The sequence below is a fragment of the Primulina huaijiensis genome, chromosome 16, assembly GCF_012295235.1.
Source record: "Primulina huaijiensis isolate GDHJ02 chromosome 16, ASM1229523v2, whole genome shotgun sequence".
Lineage (NCBI taxonomy): Eukaryota > Viridiplantae > Streptophyta > Magnoliopsida > Lamiales > Gesneriaceae > Primulina > Primulina huaijiensis.
The window spans coordinates 17926877-17943093 of record NC_133321.1 but is presented as its reverse complement, the minus strand read 5'-3'; the positions used below and the strand labels follow the sequence as shown (position 1 = coordinate 17943093).

Below are 16217 nucleotides of genomic sequence, written 5' to 3'. Positions count from 1 at the left end.
CGCTGCAAAAACTGCAATGGTAAAGAGCTGGAAGAGCAGCTGTCATTTTCGGACAATGATAAGTGGCATGGTTTCTACGCCAACCATGAAAGTCCACGTCCCTGCAACAGCGCGTTGGGAGCGTGTGGGAACTGTTTGGTTAATCACATAATTCATAAGTTAATTTAAACTCATAATTCAGCAAAGAACACCTCTCCTACCGGAAGATCTGTTTTGTCTATCCTCCTCGTGTATTTAAATCGAGTCATGAAGGCAACGCATATTTTTATAATTAATTAACTAGTCAAACAAACAATAATTAAATATGTACGACCGTACGTTACGATTAACTATAACCTAAAATATTATTTATAATAATAAAAAAATTGTAATTCTTGTGTTAAATCTGTCTATGGAACTTTTTCTCATGTTTTTCCATTAGTATGGATGATTAGTAAGAAAGACATAATTTACTTTTAACGTAATGATAGGAATATTATGCTATCTAATTGCAATTTTTTTGAGTTGAACAGTGAAAAAAAGATGTTGGATATTTTTTTCAAACGTAGTTATCACACATCAATATTTTTGTCTTTTCCTCTTTCTATAATGTGTACGGTCCGTAAGTGTCGGTACCAAATTTGGGGCAATATTGGAGTTTAATGGATTTTCGGGCACTTGCTTAAACATCTTACTCTAGACTTCTCCAATCATATATATTAATTCTACCATGGGGTTGAACTGTAATTAAAGGAAAATATCATGGGGGTGTAGATGTAAGTGTAACTTGATATCATATTCATATAATAAAAGCATCCATAAAAATGATGTCTCAACAAATTCTTTCTGAAAATATCAGTGCCGAATTTACAGGCATTATACCGATGATTTCACAAAGTAGAGTGATACCAAAATTCTTCCATTAAAAGTTATTTCTCCCCCCTCATAGTTTGGAATCAAATGACAGCCATACCCCGGTCTAGGCTTCCTCAACTTGAAATACCAACAATCGTGACATATTTGGTGCAGATGAGGGCCGTCTGTCATAACATGAAATCAGTTCCTCGTCAAATAAATTAATCATATAACACTGATAATAAAAAAATATTTCGAAACTGGAGAAATGGTAAATGGAAACACCTCATAAATTTACCGTCAAATATGAAATGCTGAGAAAGGATGCATCTTCCTGAACAATCAAACATACTCAAATTGACGTTGAACTAGTGGCAATAGCAGCAGAAGTATCGCCATTGTTGGGTGCATTTCTATTATCAGGGCTGCTTCGTTGGAAGACTGAAGGATTCCTGGGGTCGTTTGATAGCAAGGCACAACTAGCTCTATTGTTATTTCTTGTCTCAAGGTGTTCCATCAAGCGTGTTACGGTAGCAATTCCAGGGTTCGGTTCTCTCCTGACTTCAGAGCCGATATCTGCAATTCGAGAACCTTTTGAAAACAGCTTCTCCTTCCATCCTCTTGTATTTTTTGAAATGGAATCCTTGTATCTTTGACAAAATTAGCATAAGCAAACAGTTCAGAATTCAAAGGGCAGTCAATAACCAAAAATGAAGTTGATTTCTTTCAAGGATAAACTGTTTTTTAAGCACAACTCATACTTCATTGAAATTGCATTAAGTCTAGATTTCCAGGACTCTGAGAAAGACTGGAATTCTGAAGGCCCTGCTCTGTCTTGAGTTGGCAAAGAAGATGGACTCATAAAGCTTCTACAAACATGCAATATAGAAAGTCACAAGAAAGCATAATATGTAGAAGATCATTCAGAATCAGCAATCCAATATTGTTCATCGTTAAAAATTCTATTTTTCGAAGTCTGGAGGCATATTACCTTTGATCGCTAGATATTCCAGTGTGGGTAGTTGGGGTAACATGGCCTGATGACGAAGATGAAATCAGATTGCTTTGAACAGAAGAAGACACATATTCGTGGCCTTCATTTCCTACAACTGTAAGAGGAACTGAAGTATTGGTTAGCACTGACGCAGCTGGCTCAGTTTCTGATCCACCAGGAGCTCGGGAAGCTGAAACATTGCCAGTGGATGATGCATTGGGATGAGTAGAGATAACCCTAAATTGTGGACGAGCATGAACAGAAGAAAGATTTCTGTAGTCCTCCCTTCGATCAATGCGCTGAGTCCTCCCCATTGCAGCAGCAGCTGCCAAATGTTGAATAATACGGTCTTCAAGTTCCAGATCATTCACTCCCATGGGCAACTGCATCGGTAAGAGAAGAAATGAAACCCCAGCAGAAAGTAAAATACTGATCAAACTACTGGAAGAGATTGAAGATTGTCAACCGACATGCTGCAATTCAAAATCCCCAAGAGTAGGATGGCGAAATATTGTTGTATTCCTTGATGGCAATAACCTTATATTTCTCTCTTGCTCCACAGCATCCAGCAATTCTTGACTGCCACAATATTTTAAAAATAACCCCGTTACCAAAAATAAGAAGCAAAAAGGTCAATATGTTGAGACATCTCCAGATTTGCCAAATTTATTAAGATAACCAGAACCCAAATTTTTTAATATTTGTTATGGATCGTACATCTGCCCAAACCCCACTAAACCTAACTAACGCCAACTATTTCACTTAGCGCATATAGTTTCACACACTCTTTGGCTACAAATCCTACCACATTTGACACTCATCCCTGTCCATCTCCAACCTTTACCAAAGCAAAGGCACAACTCTGAATTTTGAATGTTGTCTTTTCTTTTGCAAAGATTGGCCTATTCTTAATGCCATCATCATCTTTCTAACACCTGCCATTATTCTTTTCATTTCCAACCCCATTGTGGCACAATCCAGTTGGACCACTCTCTTTGACACATATGCAAATCCCTTCAGTGGCAGTAATAACGTCTCTTAAAATAATCTTGGACCATCCAAAGAAGGATGAGAAAACTATTACAAAGTACGTGCAAATCATTAAACATGTCATGATGACATTCTCGTTTCATGGACTTGGTGACGAATACCTTTACATGCTTCTGCCGTTCAAAGCTCGAGAAACCCTCGTTTATGAACTTCATGGGAATCTCTTTGCACTGATGCTCGCCTCTGCTTGTCTAACAATCAAGAATCCCACCTCTTCCACAAATCCTACTTATAGAGCCAATTCTCACCACTGTGATCCTTCAATGCCCATAACACTTACCCCAGCCAACATACTTAAGCTCACAAAATGCTAGCTCTCACTAGACCTGTCGACCTCTCAAATCTTATTTGGGTATATTTCAGCTTTGTGGTATTCAAGGGCAATGTCAAACGATGTTTTACATACAAGTATATACTCTGGACCGATTCATCCTCACATGCTTGGTGTGGGCTCCTTAAGTATGTTTTGCCTCCCCGACTTCTCGATTTTGCTCAAATAATAACTTTTCCACTGAGTTTTTACATTCCTCAACCTTACCTCCAAAAAACTTATAACACTTGCCACTACCTCTATCAAACCAATCAATCACTACACCCATCTGCGTCTCCCAAACTCTTAAGGACCCTCGTTGACGTCAAGCTGTGATTGGAAGATTTGATGACCCGTTTCATAAAGGTACATGAATCTTGTACCTCGCTTAGCTGATCAGAAACTTGTGGGCTGTAAGAGGGTCTTTCCGAAGTTACGTGATGGTATTGTTTTAGTATTCAACACATAATATAGATAAATTGTTAGGGGCCTATAACAATGGTCTCTTACACTACCTGACATCACTTTCTTCGATAGCAAAATAAACCTACTTATGCATTGTCTAACCTCGACTCCTTGGGCAGCGACACATCTCCAACAATATATAGTAGGAACATGACGTCATGGTCTTTTCCTTCAAAAGATTCTCCATCCCATCTTCATGCTCATTTAGATGCCGTTTGAGCAAGCAATCTGGATCGCAAGTTCTCATGTAGTTTTTCTTTGCAATAATGCCATCTTTTGGTCCTCCAAGAAATGAAACTATAGCTCGAGCATTGATACTCGACGAAGCAGAATATCATGTTGTTGCTGCCATAGCTGCTGCAGTAATTTAGATTAAATCTTTCCTCCTTGAACTTGCCATACCAATTCCATCAGCCCTCTATTGGCTGAGACAATGTGGAGAACGAGATACCTTTGTGCCAACCTGATTTTTCATTTGTGCGTGATACGCATTGTTATCGACCACCACTTTGTTCACACCAAAGTTCAAGTTGGTGAACTACGTGTATCCCATGTTTCTACCACTAATCAATTAGCAGATGTGTTGACACCCCATTATGTTCTGCTCCCCTACAAGATCTTCGAGTAAAGATCGGTGTTCATCTGCCCACTATCTGAGGGGGTGTATTGAGACATCTCCAGATTCGCCGAAATTATTGGGATAACCATAATTCAAAATTTTGAATATTTTTCATATGTTATACATGTGTTATCAGCAAGTTTCTTTGTATCGCCGTACAAATAGGTAAGTAACATGCGTACTCCACTTTGGTATTGAGAAATATCTATATGTTAGTGGATTCGATAAGCAAGGAGTTAAGCCTTTCAATCAATATCTTATAAAATAACAAGAACGAAGAGCACATAAAAAGATTATCAGAGATGAACCTGACAGGATCCTTCAGACTGATGGTTTGCCAGCACATTGGACAGCTGGAGCTTCTTTGACACCTGGTTTATCCATTGAAAGGCATAAGTTTCTTTTCCACCACCTTTTTCCCTCAAACACCGACTATAATGGCCTTAACTCTCGTAGATATGGATGGTTGCATGGCACAAAATTTCAAACAGTACAACAAGATATTAACAGATAGATACTCATTCACACCCACACAGATAACTTGGTAAGAGCACTGAGCTTAATTAGCATTTCAATAGTATCTAAGCCAATTAAAAGCCCACAAGGACATAAACCAAGAGTATAAATAGAATATAAAGCATAAAATTGAATTGTGTCAGGTCATTTCAAGAGCATTGAAAAGTTATCTAGAAACAAAGGGTAAATTATGTAGAGGTCACACAAAAATCATTGAAAAGGAAATATCAATTGCATACCATTCAAGAATGCATTGAAGGTGGAAATCATGCTTGCAGCTCGTTACCTACATGGAGCAATTAAGACTTATTTCATGGATAGAATCCACTCATACAAAATAGATATACAGATTCAAATGTGCAACAGAAACAACGTATTGGGACTTCACCGTAGAAGGATCACTATCACAAAAGACCTCAAGGCATATGCTACAAGCATCATCACAAGCCTCCTGAATCCCCCCTTCCACAAAAGCCGCAGCTGATGCTATGCGACTCTCTGCCTCTTTGACCTCATCCATTTCCAGAACCTTTGAACACACGCACAGCAACAAAGAACAATGTACAGTAAATCCTATCTCGCAAAATGACCAAATCATTTGATATATCGCATGGTAAAATACTAATTAAAAAATATATCAAATCAGATACATAAATTATGAGATAAAAATATGAAACTAAAAATCACAAAATAAACAGCACAATAGTTCTCGAAACTAATCATATTAACCGGATTTAGTGACTTAACAAGCCAACCAAATTGTCATTTCATAACATCAGCCACCGCTAACATTTATTTCAATCAATAAACACGCAGTTCATGAAAACACAATCAATAAACCATTCGTAATCCAAAAACCTGCATTGAAGAAGTTCTTTAAGGCGATTACCTATTATAGATACCAAAAAATTCATACAAAAACTGATAACTTGTGAATGAAACGGTGAAAAAAAAATTACCTCCGCGGAAGAAGAGAAATCTTCCAGAAAATAGGAAAACACCGTCAAATTCTACAGAATGAGCGGTGAATTTCCATGTAATGACAAGTATAATCGAGGCGAAGGTCCCATTCAAGAGAACCTCGCAAGTTTGCTGGAGAGGGACGGGATTAATTCATGGAAATGCAGAATGGTTGTGGTTGTCACGTCACGTTCCTTCTATGGTTATTTATTTATTATTTATTATTTCTAATTTTGTTTTATTACTATAATTTTTTCAGCATTTTATATTTATTTATATAATCACCCGTCTCCAACCGTCTCATTTTTTTCACAAAAACTTACGTGAGACGGTCTCGCGTATCGTATTTTGTGAGACGAATATCTTATTTAGGTCATCCATGCAAAAATATTACTTTTTATCTTAAGAGTATTACTTTTTATTGTGAATATCCCTAATGACCCGTCTCGCATATAAAGATTCGTGAGACCGTCTCACAAGAGACATACTTTTTTTTTTGTTTATCAATCTAATTATGTTCGTTGAAATACATTAGCCGCTTTCAATAATTTGTTATGTCCTAGCTCGTTATATTTTGATCATTATTTCGTCGAGAAACTGATCGCCTGACTTTTCTCAGCCACGACGACCTCCGCCATGTCACTGGCAAACCTTGCCTTCTTCACAACTTCTAATTTCATGAATCCTAATTTTGTGTAAAATTAATCAAGCTCTACAAAAATCAACATACACAATTCCTTAAAATTTAAGGGTGTGTTCGAATATGCAGATTTTAATGAGTAAATTTCAAATTCTCAAGAGCATTAAATATTTTAATTTTTAACATAAATATGAAATCAAGTGATTAAATGGGATAGTATACGAAGATATTTTAAAATATATTTTTTTACCTTTAATGTATTTTATTCACGCATTTTAAAAGAATTTGAAACAACATCTACCTATACATCATTCAAAATTAATATCTTTTTAAAATATTTTTATCTTAAATCCTTTTACAACTTCCAAAATACATTTGTCCAAATCGCAACCTCAGATATTTATCTGAAATCCAAGAATTCAATTCTACACCAATTCAAATATATATTTTTGATGAAGAATAGATGTTGAAAATTTATATGTTTAAGAAAAATTATTCATATGAAATGGATTTCAATCATTATCCCCGCCCAAATTAATATTTCTATATAATTAAAAAATATAGACATAAAACTTGTATTTTTTGTATTTGATGATAATTTTGCTCGCAAATATGGGCATGCGTCAAAATAAATAAAAAATGAAAATTTCGTCTAAAGATCTCCTATATATAACTTTACTTTTGACTAGATTTTCTGTAAGATAGATGGTCTACTGGATATATATCAGTAACACAAGTCGATGCAATCCATATTTTGAGTGAAAAAAAAAATATTTTTTGTATAAAATAACAATATTTTTTTATGAGTCATGTCATAGTATATCCGTCTTACAAAATTGAATTGTGAGACGATCTCAAGAGTTTTTGTGATATTTTTTTAGTAGCTCTATATTAAACTAGAGAATAGCTAAATTTTGCAAAATAAGTTGAAGAATAAAGGATGCTACCTGTTGAATTCTTGATTTCATATTCCATTTTCTTCATGAAACTTGAAACAATACGTTTATGGATTTGTACGGCCACGAAACCTACGCTTCCTGAAACTGCCAATACTGCCATTAAACCTGTTCCCTTTGGATTTTCCATTAATTTTCTTTGGAATATTATACAGACCTGTCTCTTTATGTGTGTGTGTTCTTTTTCTCTGTAATCAAATTAAATATGAATGCTCATAGTATTAATCTTGAGTGGGTGAAAGTAAAAACACATATTATTGGATTTAAAGAGTCAGAAGATAAGAAGAAAAATGAATGTGAATTTGATGGAAAGTTCTGATGCATTTGAAGGATGCGGGAAACTCAATGGGCTGTTGCATATTGAATGAAATCTTGGTTGGAATTTGACCATTTATTTCTCATTAGTCGTGTAAAAAAAAAAGAAATAAGATAATGAGATGTTACCTCATGGTAGTACCATTATCTAAATACATTATATTAATATTAATGTCGATAATACTAATATGATTAAAAAAATCGATAGATCAATGTTTAGAATAGTATCCTCTGATAACTTGAATTCAAGCCAAAAAATACGGCAGCTTGATTACACCCACTTTTTGATCTACAATTGATTTTTTAACACTAGAAGTCCAACATGATATAAAAATGCACACACATATATAATATATAATATGTGCTTCATTTGATTTTGATCCATGTAATATTAGAATGATGACTTTTATACAATATCATTAATATGTATAGATTGAATATGCCTTGCATGTAAAAGATTATGATATATAGTATATCAAAATATAGACCTAATAATCACTTTATATGAATCTCCCTCCTGGTTTGATGATCAACCCTGAGGGTGAAGTTATTACTAGTGACAGATGCAGTGTCCCAACACTCAATTTTCTCTCTGCACCTCTTCAAAAATTATATTACAGATATCTAAAAATACTGTGTGAAAAATCTTTCATATACCTGTTGTGTACAGAAGGGAAAGTATAGCTAGACACACTCGACTATATTTCAACAAAGACAAACAAGTAACAAATTTCCAAAGGATATGATGCATCCTCGACTAACTGAAAAAACTGTTTCCTACAACCAGAGGAAGTAGAACACTGCATAATACAATCCAACCCAATACCACTGCAACTGTATGTATCAAGAAAAAGTTATCAACAATCACGAGGGAAAAGGCAACAATAGAATAGGTGTGTTCAAAATGGCAAACGGGGATAGACGCAGAGTCCGGGCCATCCATTTCACATATGTGAAATAGATATACATCTCCATTGTCCCACGCGAGGTCTTCTGTCTAACAGCATTAACAAGCCCACATCGTTGGCGGACAATCCAAACATGTATCTAAGAACAATAAAGAAAAAACCAATCATCTAAGCAGGGTAGACTGTCCCAAATATTAAACGCTACATAAGATCAAGTTATGAACAAGTCATGAGAAGCATTGAGACTACAATATCTTCTGTGCACCCTGTCCCCTACATTAAAACCCCTCCCTTTCATTTTTTCTCTTCTTCTGTTTAAGAAACGCGGCAGGCTTCATATTGCATTGCACAAGTAATTATTTTATGGAAAGCAAAGGGGGGTGGAGGGTTCACAATTACGAGGAGTTCCTTTCCTAGAATCAAGAACCAAGTTATCATAAATGCAAGGACATGAAACCAAATCACATAATCTGCGGTCAGTAGCAGTTAAATTAAGTCACAGCACAGTTCAATGAACTTAATTATATAATCAGGTTGGCAAACATCAAGAATTGCAGCAATTAAAAATAACAAACAAATTAGCAAAAAACAATTGCAGCCATTAACAAAAAAATAACAAACAAATGAGCAAAAAAATATTTTGGAAAGTATGAGATTGTACTTACCTGCATTTGTGTGCTTTTCTTCTCCAAAAAACGAAAGCTGTGATCCACTGAATGTGTAATCCGAGATAAAATTTTCAGCATTTGAGAGAAAAATAATTTAAAAGTATATTATTAGTGTATTTGTTGCCGTGATTACCTTGAACACTGACTTGAATGAAAACCTCCCAACTGCTGATGATTTCCTCGTGGGCATGCTCTTTGCTGGTGACATATCTTGGCACCAGTTCTGAGCTATCTCCTTTAACAACATTAGTTGTGCTTTATCCGTGCCCACAGAAATAATTGTCTGCCTCATTGATTCTCTATCAGCCTCGAGAGCATGAAGTCTTGCATACAACTTCTGGATCTCTATATCTTTAACAGGAAGATAATTCGGTGACTCCATTTGGGTCGTCATCTCTTCATCACGAAATACAACAGTGGCATTTACATCCATGAGACCATTCGGTAAAGCCCCCTGCTTAACAGAATCGATTGTGTAAACCCTGTCGCTGAAATCATCACCGACTTCTGATGCATTATCCACTTTCCTCGAATTAGAAATCTCCTCTAAATGGGAAAGTTCTGACTTCTTAAAACTGCTACCAAACTTCGGAGAATCTGTGGCTAAATCCGGACCTTTTTCTTCCCACGTCGCCAGGAGTGAATTTGAGCTGTCAGTTGAGAACTTCTTGAGATGCCTAGGCTGCCTAGGAGACTGACCAACTACTACCTTCTCAAGCAAACTTTTTGAGCCACTATATTCCCCACAGGGCTTAATGGTCCGACGACTTTCCTCCAAATGACATATTCGGCGTTCCAAATCCTTGAACTGATCCCGAGTTCTTGGAGTTTCCCCAAAGGCATATTTCTCAATGTCCGTGGCTCCGTCATCACCATCCACACAAACCTGTGAATTGCATTTTAGAGGAGGATAGATTTCATAAGAAGGAAACTCAAACTGCCCTTCAAGATTCTCAGTCAAGCTATCATTCCGGCTCATACCATTCTCTCCAGCGGCCTCATTCTCTGTGAGACCGTAACTCATCATTCTATGTTTATAGGCCTGCACCTCACATGTAAGTGAGTGAATGGCCAGTTCCCTCTTATACAACAAATCTTCCAGCGCTAATATCTCCTGCTGATCATGGGCCATTTTCTCCTCTGCATACCTCTTAAACTGCTTAGCCTCCATCTGAATCTCTGCCTTCTCCCTCTGCAACCGCAGAATCATAGACATGGCCTCATTGGCAGCTGATGACGAGGCATTTCTCTCCTCCTCCAACTCAGAGATGAGGTTCTGAATGGTTACCTGCTGGCTGCTGACCATTTCACGCAAAGCCACACATTCATTTCCCATATCCACACGAGCATTTTGTGGTATGATGAGCCCTGGGATCTCGAACTCACTTTCTTCCTCGAATTCATCATATTTACGTTTCACGGTCCGGAGATAAGTCCCTGAAAGAGACCTGTTCATCACCGAACAGCTACTTTCACAGTCACAGCATTTGACAAGGCTAGTAGACGACGTCGAAGGCGAACTCTTGGTCGCCATTAACCAAAGGACATCCAATAAACCTCAAGGTCCGCAATCCAATTTTATATGAATAAAACTAAAGAAATCTTCAACCACCACATAAAAATCCAAAGCTGTAAATATCAATCCAATTTGCTAAAGGCAATGCATAAACACCCTTTATTTCCTCAATATCAAAACAAATTCCATATCAAAACATTATTGCCATAATCCCCAACAAAAATAAGATCAAGAGAAGACATTGATTTCGAACCCCTTAAAATTTCTTCCACATATTAAACAAATAGTCCCAATACCAAAACACGCGGAATATGCACGTACGCATGTTAACTTTGGTTACCTTTCAGCTGGGCAAGAGAAGAGCTACCATCTAACCGCGCTGGATCCCCCGGTGCAAAAAGTTTCCATCGTCTACGAGCAAACTTTCCCGCAACTGGAGATTGAAGGAAACTCGAGGGGAACTTACTGTATACGTAGGCATCGAAACCCTAGATTTCGCGGTGCTTCCGTGTTTCCAGAACGCTTCGTGTTTCGTGAGATTTGATTGATGGATATACTGCGTTTAGAGAGAGAAAGCTGTGAGGTGTTGTTCGTTGGTTTTAGAGATAGAGAGATGGAGGCTTGGAGAGAAAAAGGGTATAATTGCAATTATAGGTTTTTATGATACTTCAACGTGTTGAGTTTTGACTGGGAAACCAATTCTATATTTGCCATCCTAATCAAATATAAAATTCCATATATGCGCACACACCACATTTTTTGGTATAATAATAATATAAAAATTTGTGTCCGCCGATTTTACGGATCTTATTTTGTGAGACGGATTTTTTAATTGAGTCATCCATGAAAAAGTATTATTTTTTTATGCTAAGAATATTATTTTTTATTGTGAATATCGGTAGGATCGACAAGTCTCACAGATAAAGATTCGTGAGACCGTCTCACAATAAACATATTCTAATAATAAAATGCTTTCATAAACCAACAGCAAATCAGATATTCCACAACATGTTGAATACGTTACATTGTCACAGAGAACATTAGAGCCAGTAAGAAAACATGGACGCGCAATTACAGATTGAATGTCAACTCCCAAGTTGCACAAAAGTGCATGTAGGATCTTTTATAACTACATATTACAAGGGTGCCCAGTCTGTCGTACTTCACCTATTCCGACACCGTTGGTTCCCTCTTGCAGCCCGACCCATCGGATGATCATGGTTTAGCGTAGCTTGTTAAATATATATTATTAGCGATGAATTAATCTGTAATTTCCTTGTATACGTGAATAGATCTTGGCGATCTGAACTGGCCACGATTGTCCTGATCGAGATAGTTGAATTAGCAAGATTTGTGATAATTCAAAATTTTACAATTATTTTTCGGACTGCATGCAAGGGATCATCCTGTTGAACTTTCTATTTGTAAATTTTGTAAATATTAGCTAGCCTCTCTCTATAATAATTAGATATGAGATTTAAATTTCGAGACAGACTCTACAACAATAGATTAATTTTTTAAAATAGAAATCCTCTGGCATGGAAAGGCTCTCTTATTTTAATTTTACAAGTGCCATATATATAAATGGAATTTTAATTAATGAAGCTTTCCATGCCAGAGGATTTCAATATTAAAAAATTAATTATAAGTGATCAACTGTATATTATATCATGGAAAAAGGTTTATTATGTTAGCACTGAATATAGCATCCATTGTTGAATGAGAAGATAGTCAATATGCAAGTTTGCTCATTTGTGTTTTGGTTTTGTATTGGATTCTAGTCTTGTAAGTTAAATTATGTTTTAACTTTTGTTCATTTTTTTTCGGAGTGTTGACGTCACACTAGAAAATATTGACGTCACACCGAAAAATATTGATGTGACATCGAAAATAGTGACGTCTATGGGCTCACATAACATATCATAATTGAAATTAAAATTTAAAGTTCAACTAATATATCAGCAAAACCATAGAGCATAACTTTTTGCTCGGTGTTTCTTCTTAAATAATTATGAAGAAAATTATGTTTGCATCTTTTATAATTTTGATTTGATCATCTCAAAATCGAGTCTTGGTATTGTATATTTCAATTTTTGATAATTTTATTTTTTATTTTTTGTCGTAGACGTATATGTGACACGCGTTACGTTGAAATCAAGTAAGTGTAATATCAATTCCATGTCAAAAAATATTAAACCGAAATTTGATAATATATATAACCAAAATTATAAAAGTCAAAATATTAAATATAATAACAGGTAATTGATTACGAGTTACTAAGCATTGGAGTTCTAGATTTCATATAAAAAAATCTAATCATTTTTACATCTACACGATTCTACCTGTCCAATGTACGTAGACTCAAGGATTATAGTCAAGTCAACCCTTTCACACATTCCTCTATGTTTCATTAAATTCTTCGAAACACTTGTAAATAACAAAGGGTTACAAGTCCATGGACCAATAATCCAGTTGTGGTTATATCCTCAGAAAGAACTGAAAATAGAAAAAGTCGAAAAGAAAGATCAGGATTTTGGTATGGGTGGGATAGGAAATTTTCTTTCTATGAAGTTGACATTTCTTGGTAAAATAGCTGCTGGTGGGTTCTAGCAGGTATGTCTCTGCAAACCTAAGAATTTATAGGAATTTTTTTTAAAAATAAAGCATTGATTTTTTATTTTTTTTTCTGAGCTGAATTCTTCGTAAAGTTATTGAAGAGTAGTTATCGGATTCGGATAGCGGCTTCGGTTTTCACGTCATAAAAAAAAATTTTCGTTACAAATCATTTGAATTAAACACAGGTGTTATTAATGCAGCTGTGAAATTGGAAATTTTAATGGTGCCTTCATTTAAATTCTTATTAATCCTAGTTTGATTCATCATGTATACATCCATGATTGGATTTTCTGTTCGAATCATGGATCAAAACCAGGAATTTCGATCATATATTTATTGGAGATGATATAATATATCTTATAAGTAAAATTATGGTTTTATTTTTTAAAATAAATTGTTAGTTATGGTTCTTCATGATACACATATTTTCATTCTATTGCAAGATCTACAAGATCTCCAAAATATGGCATGAGGTATGTTTTTGACATGGATTTGGAGGAGAAAGATGTCCTGAACTTGGATTATTAGCTTCCAAAGTCCATCATACTTCTTCCATCATACCAACCTTAGTACCTTACAACATATCAAAAATTCGTGCAAACAATAATATATCATAAAATTAATAGTTTCGACATTTTGATTCAAGATATGAGACCATACATGTAAATTACCAGAGTCGCAAATATACTGTATAACGTAGCAAAATGTGAGAATCGACGGAAATTTTTTGGCAATAGAAATGATGAAAGTACTTGTGATTTGGTGTATTCAATAACGATTGATTGTAATACATGTCAACTATTTCAGGAGTGCTGATGCGACATTGATTAAAAGACCAAAAAAATTTGGTGTATTCAATAACGATTGATTGTAATATATGCCAACTATTTCAGGAGTGCTGATGGACATGACTAAAAGACCAGGAAAAAAAAAACATGAAAACTTAAATGAGTAAATTACCTATTATAAGTCAGCAGAAGGATAATATGTTATATTTGTCTCCTTTGTAATAAAATCAGTTTTTCCATTATCAATATTTCAATGAAACTTGCCATGTAATTGTATTCTTATACAATCAAAGGAGAGGAATTAGGCGAGGGAACTTCAAAGCTGGAAGCAGAAAACACAACAATATGTATGTACAACCATTCTAGTCGAGAGAGATTCCATATACAATCAGAGTATGATGGTCTGGACGCGTAAATTCAAAGGACTGACAACTGACAATTAGCAAGTTTAGATGTAATACTAGATATTTTTTGTTCTACATCTTTGTATGAATGATCCAGTTTTTTCAAGAAATTTAGATTGTAAAGACGATGCGCGTAAATGCCCAGCTGGGATATCTCGCCTTTGCTCAATGAGTAGGTCTCCAATCAATAAGAAAATGCAGGTCCAGCAATGAAAACTTCCCAGCAGGTTTATGAACAAATACACAAGATCAAACGCTGGCGATAAAGTTGTTAGCGTCCAGACTCCAGAGTATGTCTTTTAAGTGAACCTTTGTAAATGTTCTCAGAACAAAACATAGAAATATTTAACAAATTCGTGGTCGCCACACATATCACATCAAATTCAGACATTCTTTTTCATATTTTCATCTTTTGCACGCGTAAAGAATCTCAGTATCATGGATTTAGTACAATTAGAGCATCTAACAAATATTGTTTTAGTGTTTCATACTTGGAAGCAGACATCAAAATATGAAATAACTAAACTTTGGAGATGATCTCGGAGCCAATACTTGCAATGATCATTAGAAAAGACACCAGAGCACACACATGATAAAGATCACCAAAACATTTGAATACAAAGAAATAACAGCTTCAACCCAATAAAAATGAACTACACGATAAAAGCCTATGAAAAAAGTGTTGACTGGGGTATTCAAATGTGAGAGAAAAACAAGAAGAAAACAAAGAAATGGCTTTGTAGAGGCAAGTGTTGAACACTTTCTCCTTAAGAAGAATTTGCCCTCACAATGTGCTTGAGTTTTGTGGCAATCTTCTCCCAAGATACAACTACAACTCTTGAATAATGAGCACTCAAATATTCAAGTTTTTTAACAAGGAAATGAATGGAACTCTCTCTTGAAGAAGAAGGAAGAAGAAGAAGCAAAATGATGTATGTGTGTTTGATTTTCAAAATATCAAATATTTAATGTTTTCCAAATGAAGAGACATGATCTTTCATTCATGGGGATGTCCCTTGGCCATGGTAACTGATCACAATCATCAAACAATGCCAAGGAAATGAAAAAATATCAGAAAAATCGAAGGGACACGAAAAACAGCCGAAGGGGTGCGTCCCTGCGCGCGCGGGCAGCCTGCGCGCTGCCGAGCGCTCTGGGCAGCGCTCGGCAGCGCCTGCCGGGAGCGCTCGGCTCTCGGCAGGCGCACGCAAGCGCGCGCAGTTGCGCGCCTGCCACTGTTCACGACCGAATTTTTTTTTTTTTCCCGATTTTCGTCCCTTACATGTTCCGACTGCTCGTTTGAGTTTCTTTCAACATTTGATGAACTCGTTTCGAGTTTAAGTCAGAACCACCGAACTTAATATTCGTTCATTAAGCTTCGTTTTTCTTTTCGAATTTTTCCAATCAAACACATTGATTAATTTGCTTAATTTTCATTCATTAAGCATCAAAATTTTCCAACAAAGAGGTGGCACAATCCAACAAACACAGAGAATTCAAAGTCAGATTACACACTCCACAATGCAATAAGATGATATTTAGAACCTTGCGAGAATGGAAAAAGCGCACACATAGCAAACATGTTAAACAAACAGTAGATTCAACAAATTGCTGCAGGAAAGCAAATAATCATGGCATCGTTTCTGGAGGGCGTTATC

At 35.8% G+C, this 16217-nt stretch overlaps 2 protein-coding genes across 5 annotated transcripts; both read right to left on the bottom strand.

Annotated features, from left to right (window-relative positions):
• Positions 1-803: 803 nt before the first annotated feature.
• LOC140960688 (E3 ubiquitin-protein ligase RHF2A-like) lies at positions 804-5949 on the bottom strand. Of its 4 annotated transcripts, none has more exons than XM_073418932.1 (9): positions 5748-5949; positions 5177-5317; positions 5028-5074; positions 4581-4643; positions 2299-2407; positions 1826-2211; positions 1596-1703; positions 1120-1484; positions 804-1019 (listed from the first exon to the last, which is right to left on the bottom strand). In XM_073418932.1, exons 2-8 carry the CDS (start codon positions 5306-5308, stop codon positions 1187-1189), a joined length of 1143 nt encoding a protein of 380 aa, XP_073275033.1. In that variant the 5' UTR covers positions 5309-5317; positions 5748-5949; the 3' UTR covers positions 804-1019; positions 1120-1186. The 4 variants fall into 4 exon arrangements, with proteins under 4 accessions (XP_073275033.1, XP_073275032.1, XP_073275035.1 ...); XM_073418931.1 differs by having other exon boundaries at positions 1133-1484; XM_073418934.1 differs by having other exon boundaries at positions 1133-1484; positions 1596-1700.
• A 2333-nt stretch (positions 5950-8282) lies between these two features.
• Positions 8283-11366, bottom strand: LOC140960686 (myosin-binding protein 7-like). The gene is made up of 3 exons (XM_073418930.1): positions 9369-11366; positions 9233-9279; positions 8283-8706 (listed from the first exon to the last, which is right to left on the bottom strand). Exons 1-3 carry the CDS (start codon positions 10767-10769, stop codon positions 8604-8606), a joined length of 1551 nt encoding a protein of 516 aa, XP_073275031.1. The 5' UTR covers positions 10770-11366; the 3' UTR covers positions 8283-8603.
• Positions 11367-16217: the final 4851 nt, after the last annotated feature.

Coding starts and splice junctions, on each gene's coding strand:
- LOC140960688 (XM_073418932.1), bottom strand. CDS start 5,308: ATGGATGAGGTCAAAGAGGCAGAGAGTCGCATAGCATCAGCTGCGGCT. Junction 4,644..5,027: donor CTTCAATGCATTCTTGAATG/GTATGCAATTGA, acceptor TGGATAAACCAG/GTGTCAAAGAAGCTCCAGCT. Junction 2,408..4,580: donor AGTCTGAAGGATCCTGTCAG/GTTCATCTCTGA, acceptor ATATTGTGGCAG/TCAAGAATTGCTGGATGCTG.
- LOC140960686 (XM_073418930.1), bottom strand. CDS start 10,769: ATGGCGACCAAGAGTTCGCCTTCGACGTCGTCTACTAGCCTTGTCAAA. Junction 9,280..9,368: donor CATTCAAGTCAGTGTTCAAG/GTAATCACGGCA, acceptor TTACACATTCAG/TGGATCACAGCTTTCGTTTT. Junction 8,707..9,232: donor AGAAAAGCACACAAATGCAG/GTAAGTACAATC, acceptor TATTGTTCTTAG/ATACATGTTTGGATTGTCCG.